Source organism: Dunckerocampus dactyliophorus, chromosome 10, assembly GCF_027744805.1.
Source record: "Dunckerocampus dactyliophorus isolate RoL2022-P2 chromosome 10, RoL_Ddac_1.1, whole genome shotgun sequence".
In the NCBI taxonomy this organism is placed as follows: Eukaryota; Metazoa; Chordata; class Actinopteri; order Syngnathiformes; family Syngnathidae; genus Dunckerocampus; species Dunckerocampus dactyliophorus.
Window position 1 is genome coordinate 16,493,742 of NC_072828.1, and position 16,496 is coordinate 16,510,237.

Consider the following 16,496-nt stretch of genomic DNA (forward strand, 5'->3'; position numbering starts at 1 on the left):
ACAGGAGGCGCTAGCGAGTGTGAGAGGGGAAAGTAGGTCAGCTATGTAACAGCGTACTCCTTAGGGATGCTGGCAAAAATGCCCCCCCCAAAAAAACACGGCCTCCTCCCGAAAGCAATCTGTTAGCGTTCAAGTCAGAATTTGTCAATCCGCAGCCCGCTGAGGCTTGCTTAAGCCGAGGCAGAGGCATCGATTCGGAGTGCGTATAGCTGACTCCAGTGGAAGATGAAAGTGAATGGTGCAGGGGGCAAACGTTGTCAGTTGGTCCGGCTTGGTTGGTGTGTGCTTCAAGACAAAGAGGCTGCATGCGGGGGAAGGGCAGTTGGGGGCAGGGGGTAGGGGTGATGCCTGCCCGCCTTGCCTGGTTGGGTTTTATTCATCAATGTGCATCAATGAGCAAATAGTCCCCAGTGTGCTGAGAGGGACACATAATCCTTCTCTTTCTGTCAAATGTCAAGATCAATAGTTGGGAGAGACTGCCAACAAACACCCCACCCCAAAATATTGCTTTTGGTGTACAATTAAGACCAATCCTTTTATAAATATACCCTTTCAATTCTGCTGTCTTGCCAGGATACGTATCTGTAAGACGTACACACAGTAACCATATAAGGTTAATGATGGGGCTTTGATGGGCTGGTCTGTCAGTAGCAGGGGTAGGGGGTTTAGCCGATGTTATACAAGTGCAGTGAGGTGGCAGAGGAGGAATTCAAAAGGCAGAAAAGCTTGTCTTTGTCACCACGGTCAATAAGTTTTTAATTGATGAGCGAGATCCTAGTGGGTTTTACATTTTCTTTGGTACCAAAATTAACCATAGAACAGGAAATTGAACTCACTGCACAGCAACAAGCATTTCAGTACACTATGATACAATAACAAAGATACAATGCAATTAACTAATAACTAATAACTTAATTAAAACTAAACTAAACATGAGTAACCAAGCACATGTAGGTAAACTTAATATAGACTACACCAGTGGTTGTCGGACTGGTTGCAAAAGTACCATACCACTGCAGTTGGGCATCGTTTGAATATAAACAATCGGCGAAGTGGGCATTGAAACTAGTAATCGAAATAAAAACATCAAAACAATCCCGGGAGATTCGGAATGTTAATCCCGGTTCCCATCGATGCTCGAGATTCAATGCCCAACCCTACATACGCCCTCAAAATGTTTTGCTTTGCAAGTACCACCGCTTTTAGTTTAGCTTGGAATATGCAGTTTGCACAAGCAGCTTGGCTTGTGGTGTATGAGGTGAGTTAAATATCAAGAAGAATTGAATTTGAATTCAACTTGACATTCAATTTACCACTAGATGTGCCACCAATGGTTCTTGTACCACAGTTTGAGAATTTTGAGTATTTTTATTTTATTTAGGTTTTAGTTAGTTGGGTACTTTAACGAGTAACTTGAGAGCGCCCTCTCCACAAGATTTTTATTTACATGTACATCAATTATATCCTTGCCAAACACCTGCTGATGATACATCACATGGCTATAATATACTCTATGTGGGCGGTGGGAAGTTATACAAGGTTTGGGGGGGGGATTCATATAGGTGAGCTTCTCTGGCTAACAACGCTAACAACCTCCCTCTCTACGCCAACACACAACACACACACATACATAAATTGCCCCCCTTAGGCTATTTTGGGGGGTATGGTGATATCAGCTATCGTGTCAGACACTTTTAAGAGCTAAGTGCATTGATTGATTTTTGATAGCGCCAGTGTTAAAGGAGAAGAGGAAAAGGGTGGTGGTGGTGGTGGTGGTGGGAGAGGGGGTCAAATGAGCAAAAGCTTTCCTATTTTCCAATCAAATCTCGCCACGATCTATAATCGTCCCGTTGCGCTTCATGAATTATAAAGTGGAATCAATTCCTTTGGATAAAAACTCTACTGAAGCAGCTGAATGCCTTTATTGTATGTAACCTTTTACCCAACTATCACTATGACGCCATTGACCCCCTCCGCCTCCCAACCGTGCTATTGTGATTAGTTTTGCAATGAGGATGAGCATGGCAGTAATGTAGCATAAGAAATTCCCGAAAAAGGCTTGCGTGCATGATCGCTAATGCATCAAAGAGAAAAAATAAAGACAAGGGTGAGCATACAGTGTAATCTATGTTGATGCATCATCTGACAGGAACTTATGACAACTCTGCAAAAAGATGCAACGCTTGAAAGGCTACTGCTCTAAAGTTCAAGCTCCCTAATACACACAAACCCCTACACATATGAGAACATCGACTTTTTCAGTGTGCTACAAGGCACAGCAGCGCTCACCAGGGCCAGGATTTCCACCAGAAGTTCACATCTGGGAGCAAAAGTCCGGCCAAAAACATGACAGCCTAGTCCAATTATAAGCACGGTATGCAACACTATCTAATAAAAGGAGGGAAGGCTTCACATAAAGGTGCTGTAATTTGCATGCCATGCCAGTAGTTGACAGCCACTTTCCAAAACAACACTAAATGCATGCGTACCAGCTTCTGTACACCCTTTGCAACATATATTATATACAGTATGTTGGATGTTGGATATTGGCTTTTTTGCTGATAACCGATATGCCGATATTGTCCAACTCTCAATTTTCGATTCCGATATCAGCCGATATGTGTAACATGACTTATCCTTTTCTTCAGTAAAATTGTTCTAAAGTAACAATACTCTTAAATGAAATGAGTACAGTTGTTTTCTTGGGTACGCCACCCATCTCTGAGTAGATAATCAATGTATTACATATTTTATATAAGAATACAATTGGGTTTCTTCTGCCTGGATTTATGTTATTTTTGGAAAGATTTAATTTATTTTTAGTTAAAGGGGTATCGTTTGAAATACATGAATTTGATGTTTGTTAATTTGATAACTTTCATGTTCTTATTTTTTTTTATTGCATTACAACTACTCATTAATACTATATATATCTTATTCATCTGAGAAGATCAACTGTTTCCCAAGGAAATGTGTGCGTGTGAGTGTGTGTGAATGTAGAAATGAGAGGCATTAACTTAAATTTCTTTGTAGAAAGGCGCTTCTTGAAGTACATTTACTTGTATTCTCTTCCAGCGCAGCCTTGCCACATCCAATATGGTGCCGACGTTGACGTACAGCTCAGCGATGACGCCTACGTATATGGTTTTGACAACGGTGCTTCCTGTTTCCCAGCGTGCTTTGCTGTACTGTTGTTGTGAATTGCTGCTAAGTTACATGTTTAGAGCTCACTTAGTCCTTGGTCATTCTGCATTATTCACTGCTGGCGAGTGGTGGACAGCACAGTATTAATTTGATACAGCAAGTTCAGCAATGTTGCAGATTTGTGACGTTGATGCTAAAAGCTCTGTATCGGCTTTCACTATAGGGAAAAAAATGATACCGACTTTGGCTGATATGACATTTTTATGCCAGTATCGAACCGGTAATTATCGATGGCGAATATTATCGGACATCCATATTATATATGGATTTTAAATTTGACATATCTCTGTAATACGTCTCCATTGGATCAACTTGTCTTGGGGCCACAAAAATGCCCCAAAGCATGTGGTCCACCATGGTTGTTTTGGTTGTAAAGTGCCATACTGATCCAAATATAAGATGGTAGTTTTCCTTAGAAAAACGTCTGAAAATGTTACAATATGTGGGGGTCTTGAGATTGATACAGTCCTTTTCCTCCTGTCACTCACTCACATACAGCAGTGACCTGGAGAGCGACAGAGACCCGCTCGGGCTGTTTACAAGTTTTTTGTCTTAAAAAATTTGTCTTGAAAGAGGGGTCATCTTATATTCTGAACACTCGTGCGTATGTCTTAGTGCAGTTTTCAGGAAACAATAAGGGTGTTGTGTTCAAAACCCACACTATGAAACACCAAGGTTTTCATAGTAAAAATGTGTGCCAGTTTTTGCAATTTCAGGGTAAAAATGGTGATGCATGCAAAGTCTCATTACAAAATCAGCCTCACCGTCTACTACTCCTGTTTTTAAATCAACCGGCAAGTGCGACACTGATGAGTCTGCGTGCATCGCACAGTTACGCAATCCGCTGCAAAAGGAAGTTGATGCGAGAGCTTTCTACGTCACACTTCTATGTCTCTGTGTGCGTCCAACCTCGCTCCAAGCCATCGATCACAGCAGAGCTTGGTGAGTCATACGCGGCCGCGGCTAAAAGGCATACAAGCATTTTCGGCAGAGTCCGGCGTATAGCGGTTTCGCTGTAAGTGCAGGATGTCGGCCCACCACTCGGGCTTTCAGGAAGCCACGAGTTAACACACGAGCGAGAAGGCTGTCATCTGATGAGCCGGCGCTGGGTTTATGAGTGAGTGAGGCGTGCGGCCCCTGCACACTTCCTGGAAACTTGCCTGAGCATGTGTTTGTGTATGTGTGTGTGTGTGTGTGTACGTGAGTGCATGTGAGTGTTGGATGAAAGCAGAGAGGTAGAAGTGCTTCCATATATAAACTATTGCAGATGTTACCAGGATCCAGGAGAGTGTTGCTCCTTGTTATATCTTAACACATCACACTGGCAGGGCTGGCTTAAGAGGCTGAGATTAGTCAGGGAAAAGAAGCTTGTGCAGACTGTTCATCCTCTCGCCTGTCTTTAGTTCTGCATCTACAAAGCTACCCAACCATTTAGCTTTCACACTAGTTCCTTTTAATCAGTTTTAATCCAATTCTAGTTTGTCCCGTCTCGTTCGGTGCGACTCATTTGGCCAGGTGTGAACACAATAATCAAATCACTTCCCAACAAACTCAGGTTGTTTGAGTTGAGAAAGCAATCCAACCTCGATTCAATCAAGTTTGAAACCAACCGGCATAATAGTAACGCGACTGTGGGTGCACTTGCATTTGCAGGTTTACTATAGCCTGCTAAATTAGACATAGAATTATTAATGGCAGATAATTTTGCCCAAAGTGGCACTATTTTACTTCCTGTTTACCTTCTTGCAACCATTGAAAAAAAGAGACCAAAATTTGTGACATGGTTAGGTAGGGGGACAAACAAAACATAATCATGGATCCAACCTATAGGTCTAAGTACATGACAGGTCTACGATGCACGTGTGTGCGCATGTGAAAGGTGCAGTCACATTCATTACCTAGCATGTCCCGGTTGGGCACTCGTGCGCGTTTCTGTGCATGGTCAAGTGTACCTCAAATGACCCAGACTTTAGCTGTCAAGTGTGCCCAAGCATGGCACGGATTACCAAGTGTGGGTGTGGCCTTAAGAAAGCAGCAAAGGCCAGCTTCTTACCTGAGTTTCCGTTAAGCTCTCCAAAGCTTGCATTACTGACTGCTCGGGTCTTGATGCTTGAGACTGTGGAAGGCAGACACTGCTTTAGATACTGCACACCATGCAAACCAGCCAGTTAGAAATCATTCAAACGTGGAGCATCCTCACCATTAATCCTGCTTCGACGGTCGGAACGAGTGTTAACTTGCTCCCATTGGAGATGCCAAGATCCTGGAGTTTGCCTGAACTTAGTCTCCTGCAAGGTTTACAAAAGGATAATTAGACTGTGCTGACAATATCTCTCCTCACATACACACACAGCCACGGGGGAGAACTAGTACAGGAAAAAAAGAGAGCGAGGTGAAGTACTGATCGGGCTGTCATATTTCAGATGCAAGTATACCGAGAGGCTGTGACAATTATTGAGGTGGTTGGTTTTACGAGACGTTCATCACATTAACTTTCCATTGCCTTGCATGTGACGATGCATTACACATGCAACGCCTGCTACAGGCAGCTGAGTGGAAAAGCTGACGTGACCCAAATCTCACCCTGTACTGATGAACAAAGACCCCTGGTGCGGACTTGCTAACTTGTCTGCAGTTTAGAACGGTAAGTGTGTGTGTATCTGTTCAGGGTGGGTAGTATTAAAGGGTGATGCGATTTAGTTGGTGAGTACAATAGAACGGGAATAGGGGGGGTTGAACACAGAGTACTGTTTGCATACTCTCAAGTCTCACTTCCATTGCTCCCCTCAGTTTTTGTTTTTTGCATAACACCACCTACGCTTTTGTTAACCCCGCCTTCATTTAGCCATTGCAATATTGCAACTTTATGGTTTCAGTTCATTTTGAATGATAAAAGCCACCACTGCCCATCTAGGTGGAGCCACCCTACTGTGCTATGTGTAGTACTCCAAAAACTGGACACCCCACACCCAGAAACTCAGGCCTGATATTTAGCTTACGTTACACAGCAATCATAATAAGTCATATACGAATTATCTCAATGGGACCAAGTACCACCTCAAAACTGTTGTGCCCCACATACCAACAGTGATACCCGTGCCACCGTTTGAGAATCAGTGCATGACGCAACACTTAGAAATTCCAGCAATACCTATAAATCACCAGTACGTGACCATATAATGCTCCAAACACCTCCCTCTTCCCTTCCCATTATATGTCAGGCGTCTTGAAACAGTGAATATTTTTACATTATTTCGGTTTGATTACGTTAGGTCATAACTTCAACCAGCGGCATGGAACTTTTTCTGGAACTTGTATTACCAGGGGTACTCATACCACAGTTTGAGACTCAAGGAACTACACAGAGTAAGATCTGCCCCGTTACTCACTGTATGAGTCACACCATGCAATTCCTTATTCATAAAGGTGGGAGGGATTAATCAATGCATCATCAATACTCTCTCCCAGTGACCGCTGCCTTGTCCCCTGTGCATCATTGCAACACCACCAAGCCTCCTTATACACTCAAGGAGCACAATATTAGGAACACATGCACACTCTAATGAAAAAACGGCTAATGTCTGAAAACTACAGCCACAATAATAAACATAGTGTTTCATGAATACCACAAGACATCTAAATAACGCCACTTTTTTCATTCATTGTTAACATGTGTTGATTACATTTGTATGCAGCTCTACCACTGCAAAATGACCAAATATTTTGGCATTGGTACTTATTAGATTGTGCAGATGTACCTGGTTTGGATTCATTTTTATGTTTTAATGTTGATAATGTTGAAATGCAGTTTAACCAATGCAAAATTAACTATGTCAATCGAAAACTAAAGCATTGGACATAATCAGATTGTGTTTATGTACCTAATGTTGTACCCAGTGTGGCTGTACATACCGCATATATACGACCCTTAAAGTTCAATTATGTATAGAAACGCAAATAAAGTCTGACTCACGTTTCTTTGTGCAGCAAGGCGAGCCTCTCTTTGGGTACTTTGAGTCGCTGCGACAGCCTTCTCTTCAACCCGTCAACGGTCTCCTCCTGGGGCAGCGAGAGCTCAAAGCGGGTGCCGGTGGTGGAGTGAATGTGCAGGTTCATGGAGGGCTCAGCGGGGGCGGCGGCCTCGCACGACGAAGACGAAGCACCGCGGCTGGTGCAGCTCCGGGTGCTGGGATGCTGGTCCATCCGATAACCTGTGGTCGGAGGAGGAAAAAGAGGGAACGGTATGGAAGGCGAGTCAAGGAAGATCCAATCCGTGGCTAGTGTCCCTGCAGAGGCCGATTTCAGAGGAGCAAGGTGGTCAAAATAAAGTATCCGCAGATGAGCGTCAACTGTAAGGCTGTTTCTTGTGTCCAAAAAAGCAAAATGCTACATCGATGGGTGAATGCATGCAAAAAAATGCAGCCAAGGAAAGGCTTGCCCTTTCCAAAATCATATACGTACATACATATATATATATACATATATATACACATATAAATGTATACATATATATATATATGTATGTATATATATATATGTATATATATATATATATATTCCTTAGCTTCGCTCCTACGCAGGTTCCCGTGCAATAAAGCAACAATGAGCCTTTCTCACACTAAACTATCCAGAAGATAGGGTAAAAAGCCACGCCCTCTCCCCGCCTCTACCCACTTGGACCAATCACAGGAGAGCTCATTCAGGACGCCAAGATTGTGAGCCAATGGCAGGGCGAGGTGTACACCCACGTGGAGGGCGAGAAAGTTAAAGCCATTCATAATAAATAGCAGCATAGACGTAGAAGAAGCAAATCATGTGAGCCTGAATATTTTTAACCCTTAGGAGATCCTCAGAATCACTCACACATTGGACACTAACATAACAAAATGTCAGCTTTGCAAAACTTGCTGTAGAGATATAATATTGTAATATTTTTACAATTTAAACGACTTTTAGCACATACAATACAGTTCAAGGAGTATGTGATTATTATTATAATTCAAGAGAAAAAAATATCAGCTTCCCACAGTCATCCTTTTTTCTACTATAAAAGACAAGCTTTTAAAACTAGTTCAACCTGAAATATACATATGAAGTACTGGTTATATTTTTGGCCATTTTAATACTTTAAATGCCAGTATCTTAATATAACTCCTAAGAACAATCGTGATGTTTTACCTTGCGATGGATTATGGATACGCTCTCACCACGATTTTTTTATTATTATTATTCAAATATAGCTGTTACTAATGTCACCGTTCCTCCTGTCACCATTTTACATACCATCCAAGAGGTGCTCCTCGTGAGAGCGACAGAAAGTTGGGCAGAACTTCTGCCGCGGAAGTCACAGAAGAAGAAAACTCCAACAACGGTGCTGGTTAAACAGAAAGATGCACCAGCATCATACAATTCGCTTTGGCTTTTATAGTATGGCTGCATGAGACAACGCTGGATAAGAAATTTGTAGTATAGAAGAAGTGTCTCTCGAAAATATGACACACAGCAGGTATGACAAACATGCACACGAGCCATAAGAAAATAACTTCATAATATCAGCGCTCCAAATAACACGAGCTGAGGAGAAACATTACTTGGTACATAGTATGGTACAAAACACGACAGCAGTATTTGCAGTTCAAAATATCTCTGGTAAGTTCAACGCCATCTTCACGTCGTATATCACTGCGTGTGCCTTGTTATACAGTTTACATATGTAATAAGGCCACAACAGCATTAGCATTAGCATGAGACACCTACAGTAAGTTATTGATTAGCGACAGGCTAAGCCAGCGGTCTACAACCAGTAGCTCGGGAGCTACCATTAGTGCTCCAAAGGTTAAAAAAATATTTGCGTCCATTTTTAGTCATTATGCCTCTATTGAATGACAAATGACTATAAAACAGCATAAAGACAATGACCTCACAGTTTGAGTGGAGATCTGCTTTGTAAATAAAGTACAATTAAAATGTTGCCAGTCATATAAATAATATGTAAATAGCTCGACCTCTGCTTTCTTTTTGTCAAAGTAGCTCTAATAAGGATGAAATACAGGATGCAGATGAACACAAATTCAAATGCAAAATAGGTATTTTTATGTTTCTACGTAATAGATTTGATACGGTTTACAGTTATGTTGCACGAAAACAGCGCACTATGACATTTGTTTTTTCATTTGTTTTTGTTTCACCATATCAAGATATTATCATAATCATGAGCAATTTATTGCAAATGGTATCGTATCGTGAGGTACCCTGAGATTCCCAGCCCTACCATTATCCAACATCAACAGCGACACACACCTATTATTTTAGTAGCACGACAGCTTTGCAGAAAACAGTAAAAGGCGAGAATTTTTTCTGCATGCCTTGAATGGGAAAAAGTAGCTCCATCTGGTGGACAAATCAAAATAAATTCAAAAGCCAGTAGTCCAAATTGAAATCTTAACATTATTTTATGTACATTCCAAAAACATGCATGGTAGGTTAATTAGAGACTCTAAATTGTCCATAGGTATGAATCGAGGAAAAGGCTTCTTGAGACGTCATCTGTACTTCTGTGTAGAAGGTGTCGGACGTTTCGCTCCTCATCCGAAGAGCTTCGTCAGCAAACTAATAAGTGCTGGTAGCTTAGGCCTTAAATACAGTAAGAGTGGGCGGAATTGGTGTGCCAACACCCTCCTCCTATTGGTTCGTTACACTAAGCCTGGGCGGAGCAGTGGTATAATCCTATCCTGTTATTCCCACCTACGATAAAAGGGAAGTGTCGCTCCCTGAATTGGGTATGAACGACTCTGATACTGGCTTGTTAGCATCTATTGTTCTGGCTCGGCCCTGCCTTCACCTCATTTGCAAGACTAAGAGCTGTGGGTTTTGGTCTCAGTAACCTGCTGAACACAGGGTCCAAATTAAACCTCAAACCACCATTCCGATTCAATGATGGGTTCTGTTGTTTGACAAAAATAGCTTCCTTTACTCCTCTTTCAAACCATCTGTTTTCTTTGGCCAAAATCTTAACCTCGCTGTCCTGAAAAGAGTGATTGGTAGCTTTCAGGTGTAGATGTACTGCTGATTGAGGACCACTAGCATTGTCCCTGCGATGTTGATAAAGCCTTTTTTGGAGCATTTGCTGAGTTTCCCCAATGTAGTGCTCTTTGCATTCCTCATCTTTACAGTGGATGGAATAGACCACATTGCTCTGTTTCTGGTTTGGAGCCTTGTCTTTAGGATGCACCAATTTTTGTCTCAGGGTATTTACTGGTTTGAAATAGGTAGGAATTTTGTGTTGCCATAAGATCCTCTGGAGTTTTTCGGAGACCCCCGCTACATAAGGGACTACCACTCCTCTCCTTTTTGCTTCTGTGGGCTTTTGGGTTTCTTTCCCTACTCTCTTCTTTTGACATTTGTTAAAAGCCCACCGTGGGTACCCACAGGTTGAGAGCGCTCTCTGGACATGTTGTGTCTCCTTTTTCTTTCCCTCAGCACTAGTTGGTATTTGTTCCGCTCTATGTTGGAGGGTCCTAATAACCCCTAGTTTATGTTGTAGTGGATGGTTTGATTCAAAAAGCAGGTATTGGTCAGTGTGTGTGGCCTTTCTAAAGACCTCTGTAAGTAGCTGTCTGTCCTTTCCTATAATTACCTTGCAGTCTAAGAAGGCTAGTTGGTTTTCTTTAGTGTCCTCGCGAGTAAATTTGATATTGGTGTCCACCGCATTGATGTGATCTGTGAAAGACTGAATTTCTTGTTTTTTGATTATGACAAAGGTGTCATCCACGTATCTAAACCAGTGCCTTGGTTGCTCCAATGCTCCAAAAAAGGCTTTATCAACATCGCAGGGACAATGCTAGTGGTCCTCAATCAGCAGTACATCTACACCTGAAAGCTACCAATCACTCTTTTCAGGACAGCGAGGTTAAGATTTTGGCCAAAGAAAACAGATGGTTTGAAAGAGGAGTAAAGGAAGCTATTTTTGTCAAACAACAGAACCCATCATTGAATCGGAATGGTGGTTTGAGGTTTAATTTGGACCCTGTGTTCAGCAGGTTACTGAGACCAAAACCCACAGCTCTTAGTCTTGCAAATGAGGTGAAGGCAGGGCCGAGCCAGAACAATAGATGCTAACAAGCCAGTATCAGAGTCGTTCATACCCAATTCAGGGAGCGACACTTCCCTTTTATCGTAGGTGTGAATAACAGGATAGGATTATACCACTGCTCCGCCCAGGCTTAGTGTAACGAACCAATAGGAGGAGGGTGTTGGCACACCAATTCCGCCCACTCTTACTGTATTTAAGGCCTAAGCTACCAGCACTTATTAGTTTGCTGACGAAGCTCTTCGGATGAGGAGCGAAACGTCCGACACCTTCTACACAGAAGTACAGATGACGTCTCAAGAAGCCTTTTCCTCGATGGACAACTCCTGTACGACTGAGAGCCTACACAGACGCATTGCGACCAACTTTGGGAGAGACATCCTTCTGCTGGTACGTAGCTTAGAAAAGGCCACTCTTAAATTAGCAGATTTAAGGAACCACCTCAGATTTAATCTTAGATGCAGGCAGAGTAGGTTAATCCCCAAATGCATGAGGCAAGCGTCCCTTGAGCAAGGACACTTGGCAAGGAAAATGCAACAAAACTACATCAGAAAAATACAGAATTTGAGAATTAGGAGACTTAACATAGAGATAAAAAATAAACAGTCTGAAGTAGAAACCTTCTATCAGAGATTGCAAACCAAGCTTACGCACGAAACCTATCAGGAGGTTTGTGAATTTACCAAATCAGGTTATATGAAGCACCATAGCAAAACCAAAGAAAGGCATAAGGGAAAATTCCAGAAACTTCTATTGGAAAATCGACCACAGCTTGTCGTAAACACTAAGGATGGGGGGAATCAGACCAATACTAAAGAAAATTGGATCAAAAATCTGTCAGACAGAAGCCTCTCGGAGACAGAGAAGGCAGTATTAACCAAGGGTCTCAACTTCTCAGTGACTCCTAAAACGATACCCACAGTAGACTATATCACAGCAGCTGAATCGGCCATCAGGAACAATAACCTTTCTAGAACAGAGGCAGGGGACCTTCGTCTGAGAATATCGGCCCTTCTCAGTAGTGCCAAACCACCACCGTCCAATATCACGTTAGGTGAGAGGAAAGCATTAGCGGCTCTGCAGAAAGATGAGAGCATCACCATCTTACCAGCTGATAAGGGCAGATGCACAGTGGTTCTCGACACATTGGACTACGAAGAAAAAATAACAAGTCTAATTAGTGATGCCAACACATATGAGCAACTTAAAAGGGACCCATCCAGTAGGTATAAGAAAGAAATCATACACTGTCTCCAAAAGTTAGAGAAGGAAGAACTAATTGACAGACAGATGTATCATAGGTTATACCCTGGGGAGGCTACACCATGTATCTATGGCCTTCCAAAAATCCACAAGGAAGGGTTTCCCCTCAGACCCATTGTCTGTAGCATTGACTCTACCACGTACAATGTAGCGAAATATGTAAAAACAGTCTTATCCCCATTGGTAGGCAACACTGATCATCATATAGAGAACACAAAAGGGTTTGTGGCGAGCATCAAAGACCTCAGATTGGAGCCAGAGGAAACTTTGGTGTCTTATGATGTGACTTCACTTTTCACATCTGTCCCCACCTCAGCAGCAGTCTCGGTGGTGAGGAAGAGACTGCTCGAGGACTCAACTCTGCATCGGAGAACAAAACTTAGTGCTGACCACATCTGCCAATTACTGGAAATTTGCCTTAACACCACATATTTTCAGTTTAGAGGGAAATTCTACAGACAAATTCATGGTTGTGCTATGGGCTCACCAGTCTCACCCATAGTGGCGAATCTGTACATGGAAGAGATGGAGAAACAGGCTCTCACATCCTTCTCAGGGACAAAACCAAGGCACTGGTTTAGATACGTGGATGACACCTTTGTCATAATCAAAAAACATGAAATTCAGTCTTTCACAGATCACATCAATGCGGTGGACACCAATATCAAATTTACTCGCGAGGACACTAAAGAAAACCAACTAGCCTTCTTAGACTGCAAGGTAATTATAGGAAAGGACAGACAGCTACTTACAGAGGTCTTTAGAAAGGCCACACACACTGACCAATACCTGCTTTTTGAATCAAACCATCCACTACAACATAAACTAGGGGTTATTAGGACCCTCCAACATAGAGCGGAACAAATACCAACTAGTGCTGAGGGAAAGAAAAAGGAGACACAACATGTCCAGAGAGCGCTCTCAACCTGTGGGTACCCACGGTGGGCTTTTAACAAATGTCAAAAGAAGAGAGTAGGGAAAGAAACCCAAAAGCCCACAGAAGCAAAAAGGAGAGGAGTGGTAGTCCCTTATGTAGCGGGGGTCTCCGAAAAACTCCAGAGGATCTTATGGCAACACAAAATTCCTACCTATTTCAAACCAGTAAATACCCTGAGACAAAAATTGGTGCATCCTAAAGACAAGGCTCCAAACCAGAAACAGAGCAATGTGGTCTATTCCATCCACTGTAAAGATGAGGAATGCAAAGAGCACTACATTGGGGAAACTCAGCAAATGCTCCAAAAAAGGCTTTATCAACATCGCAGGGACAATGCTAGTGGTCCTCAATCAGCAGTACATCTACACCTGAAAGCTACCAATCACTCTTTTCAGGACAGCGAGGTTAAGATTTTGGCCAAAGAAAACAGATGGTTTGAAAGAGGAGTAAAGGAAGCTATTTTTGTCAAACAACAGAACCCATCATTGAATCGGAATGGTGGTTTGAGGTTTAATTTGGACCCTGTGTTCAGCAGGTTACTGAGACCAAAACCCACAGCTCTTAGTCTTGCAAATGAGGTGAAGGCAGGGCCGAGCCAGAACAATAGATGCTAACAAGCCAGTATCAGAGTCGTTCATACCCAATTCAGGGAGCGACACTTCCCTTTTATCGTAGGTGTGAATAACAGGATAGGATTATACCACTGCTCCGCCCAGGCTTAGTGTAACGAACCAATAGGAGGAGGGTGTTGGCACACCAATTCCGCCCACTCTTACTGTATTTAAGGCCTAAGCTACCAGCACTTATTAGTTTGCTGACGAAGCTCTTCGGATGAGGAGCGAAACGTCCGACACCTTCTACACAGAAGTACAGATGACGTCTCAAGAAGCCTTTTCCTCGATGGACAACTCCTGTACGACTGAGAGCCTACACAGACACATAGGTATGAATGTGAGTGTGAATGGTTGTTTGTCTATATGTGCCCTGCGATTGGCTGGCGACCAGTCCAGGGTGTACCCCGCCTCTCGCCCGAAGTCAGCTGGGTTAGGCTCCAGCATGCCCCCGCGACCCTAATGAGGATAAGCGGCAAAGAAAATGGATTGATGGAAACTGTTAATTTAACTTCTATACCAATACATGCTTTAACTTAATTTTTTTTGTGGCAGCAATTCAAAATAAGTATTTACCCAGACAAAGAGGTGTGAAAAAAGATCGTCATGCAGTTTATGTTACAGTTGTGCAACACAATTAAACAGGCATCAGGTCTCTCTCTCTCCCTCTTTCTCACACACACACGCACACACACACACACATCTCCAAACAAGTGATGTCTTGTTGGATCAGCTCTACAAATAGATCTACTACAGTTGAGATTAGTGAGCCTGGAGGGGCTTCCTGGCTATAAATATGAAACCAGGACCCACCACCTTTGGACTTGCTGTAATCAAGGAGGGCGAGGTTTGCTTTAAATACGTGCGCCAGATGGCTGCAAGTAAGTGCTGACGCCATCCCCTTTCTCCCCCTGACATCAGCAACCATTCGTGAGTTGTATGCAAATGACCTTCTCTCTTTAGGAACAAGCACTACTTCTGCAAGAGTAAAATCAAGTTGAATTGAATATTTAAAAAAAAAGAAAAAAGAACTAAATAGCTGTTTATATGGTTTAAACGTAGCTTGTATTACAACATTTAATTGTTTTATCTATTTGGTGTGTTTTTGGCGTTCAATGGTTGCACTTCTATCTTTTAAAAGACCTCCACCGCCGCCGAGTGGCCACAGAGAAGACTTTCAATGCCAAACAGTTGACTCATACTTTTTGTGCCATAATACCACACAATTAATACAAAATATATGCACCTTAGTCACTTTAAAGACTACTTGCTAAATTATACTATCACAATATGGTATAAGTGTTATCGTTGCAACCAACCAGCTACTAATTACAGTATTTTTTTGTATTGTTTTTACAGTAACAGCCTGATATTCACATTTAGTCGATAAGGGCCATCATGTCCACACAATTCACATGGACTTCCTCGACATCATTCTTTTTTTATTTATCCTTGTCACCAATCAGTATAGGCTACGGTAGCTGTAACAACACAGTAGTGCACTACTGGATTCCTCTCAAAACAAGCCATGGAATTCTTGTCAATAATTATTATCTATAAATAATATAAATATATGCTTACCAATGACTGTGGCGAAAACAGTGAAGCTTCGCGTGCAAGTGTGCCGATGTCCAGTCTGTTCCCCCAGTTTTGGCATGAACCGAACACCCCTCAAAAAAATAAATAAAGAAATGCAATGATATATCCACAAAATGTCCCGACTTTCAGATTCCAAGCTATCCGCTCACCGGCGTCTGACTCTTGGTCACAAGAGGTGTAGGTGAGGCGCCTCTTAATAGACTTCTCGGATGTGATGGGTGGAGATACGCGTTCGTCGTATGTCAGCCAGTCTTTTAAGGTAGCCTGTCCTCCAAGGACCACCGTCACTATTTACTGGGTTTTTCTGTTCGCGTCTGTCGACGGGAAAGAATGTTCTAACATTAAAAAAACGAAATCCCGGTGTCTAAAATCAGGCGAAAGTGTCTAATTAGTACAAATGTGGCGTGGAAAGAGCACAAAATGACCAGCGAGTGTTCCTTACGACCTTAAAAAAGAGCAAACTGAAAGTAGTATCAGTGGGAGGGACTGTTGCCGGTCTATGACGTCGGTGGATCAGGTAACCACGCCCCCTGGATACAAAGTACACTTGTAAACAAACTCACCATATCCAGGTACAAATCCAACTGAACCGAAGCGTTTTAATAGTTTATTTTGCTAATATTATTGTATTTATTTTACCCAGCTGTTTACTTTGCTATTTAATAAAGTCGATAACAAGTTAAAAAACAATTAACAAACCTGGCCTTACAATTTATATAATTATTTTATTTATACATATGCTTTTTATGTATTTTACCTTATTGACATTAGTGTATTAGTGTATTATTTATTG

General features: G+C 42.2%; 2 protein-coding genes across 2 annotated transcripts in view; one reads left to right on the forward strand and one right to left on the reverse strand.

The window, feature by feature from the left end:
* midn (midnolin) overlaps nucleotides 1–16,151 on the reverse strand; it is a 37,405-nt gene extending 21,254 nt beyond the window's left edge. The window contains exons 1-5 of the mRNA XM_054789461.1: nucleotides 15,853–16,151; nucleotides 15,686–15,774; nucleotides 7,178–7,415; nucleotides 5,405–5,492; nucleotides 5,258–5,320 (exon numbers count right to left, since the gene is read on the reverse strand). Of these exons, the coding sequence (XP_054645436.1) occupies nucleotides 5,258–5,320; nucleotides 5,405–5,492; nucleotides 7,178–7,415; nucleotides 15,686–15,761 (465 nt within the window). The 5' untranslated portion in view covers nucleotides 15,762–15,774; nucleotides 15,853–16,151. The remainder of the gene's footprint in view (nucleotides 1–5,257; nucleotides 5,321–5,404; nucleotides 5,493–7,177; nucleotides 7,416–15,685; nucleotides 15,775–15,852) is intronic.
* LOC129188633 (uncharacterized) lies at nucleotides 11,166–14,418 on the forward strand. Its single transcript, XM_054789460.1, has one exon. It carries the CDS (start codon nucleotides 11,540–11,542, stop codon nucleotides 14,105–14,107), a length of 2,568 nt encoding a protein of 855 aa, XP_054645435.1. The 5' UTR covers nucleotides 11,166–11,539; the 3' UTR covers nucleotides 14,108–14,418.
* Nucleotides 16,152–16,496: the final 345 nt, after the last annotated feature.

Coding starts and splice junctions, on each gene's coding strand:
- LOC129188633 (XM_054789460.1), top strand. CDS start 11,540: ATGAGGAGCGAAACGTCCGACACCTTCTACACAGAAGTACAGATGACG.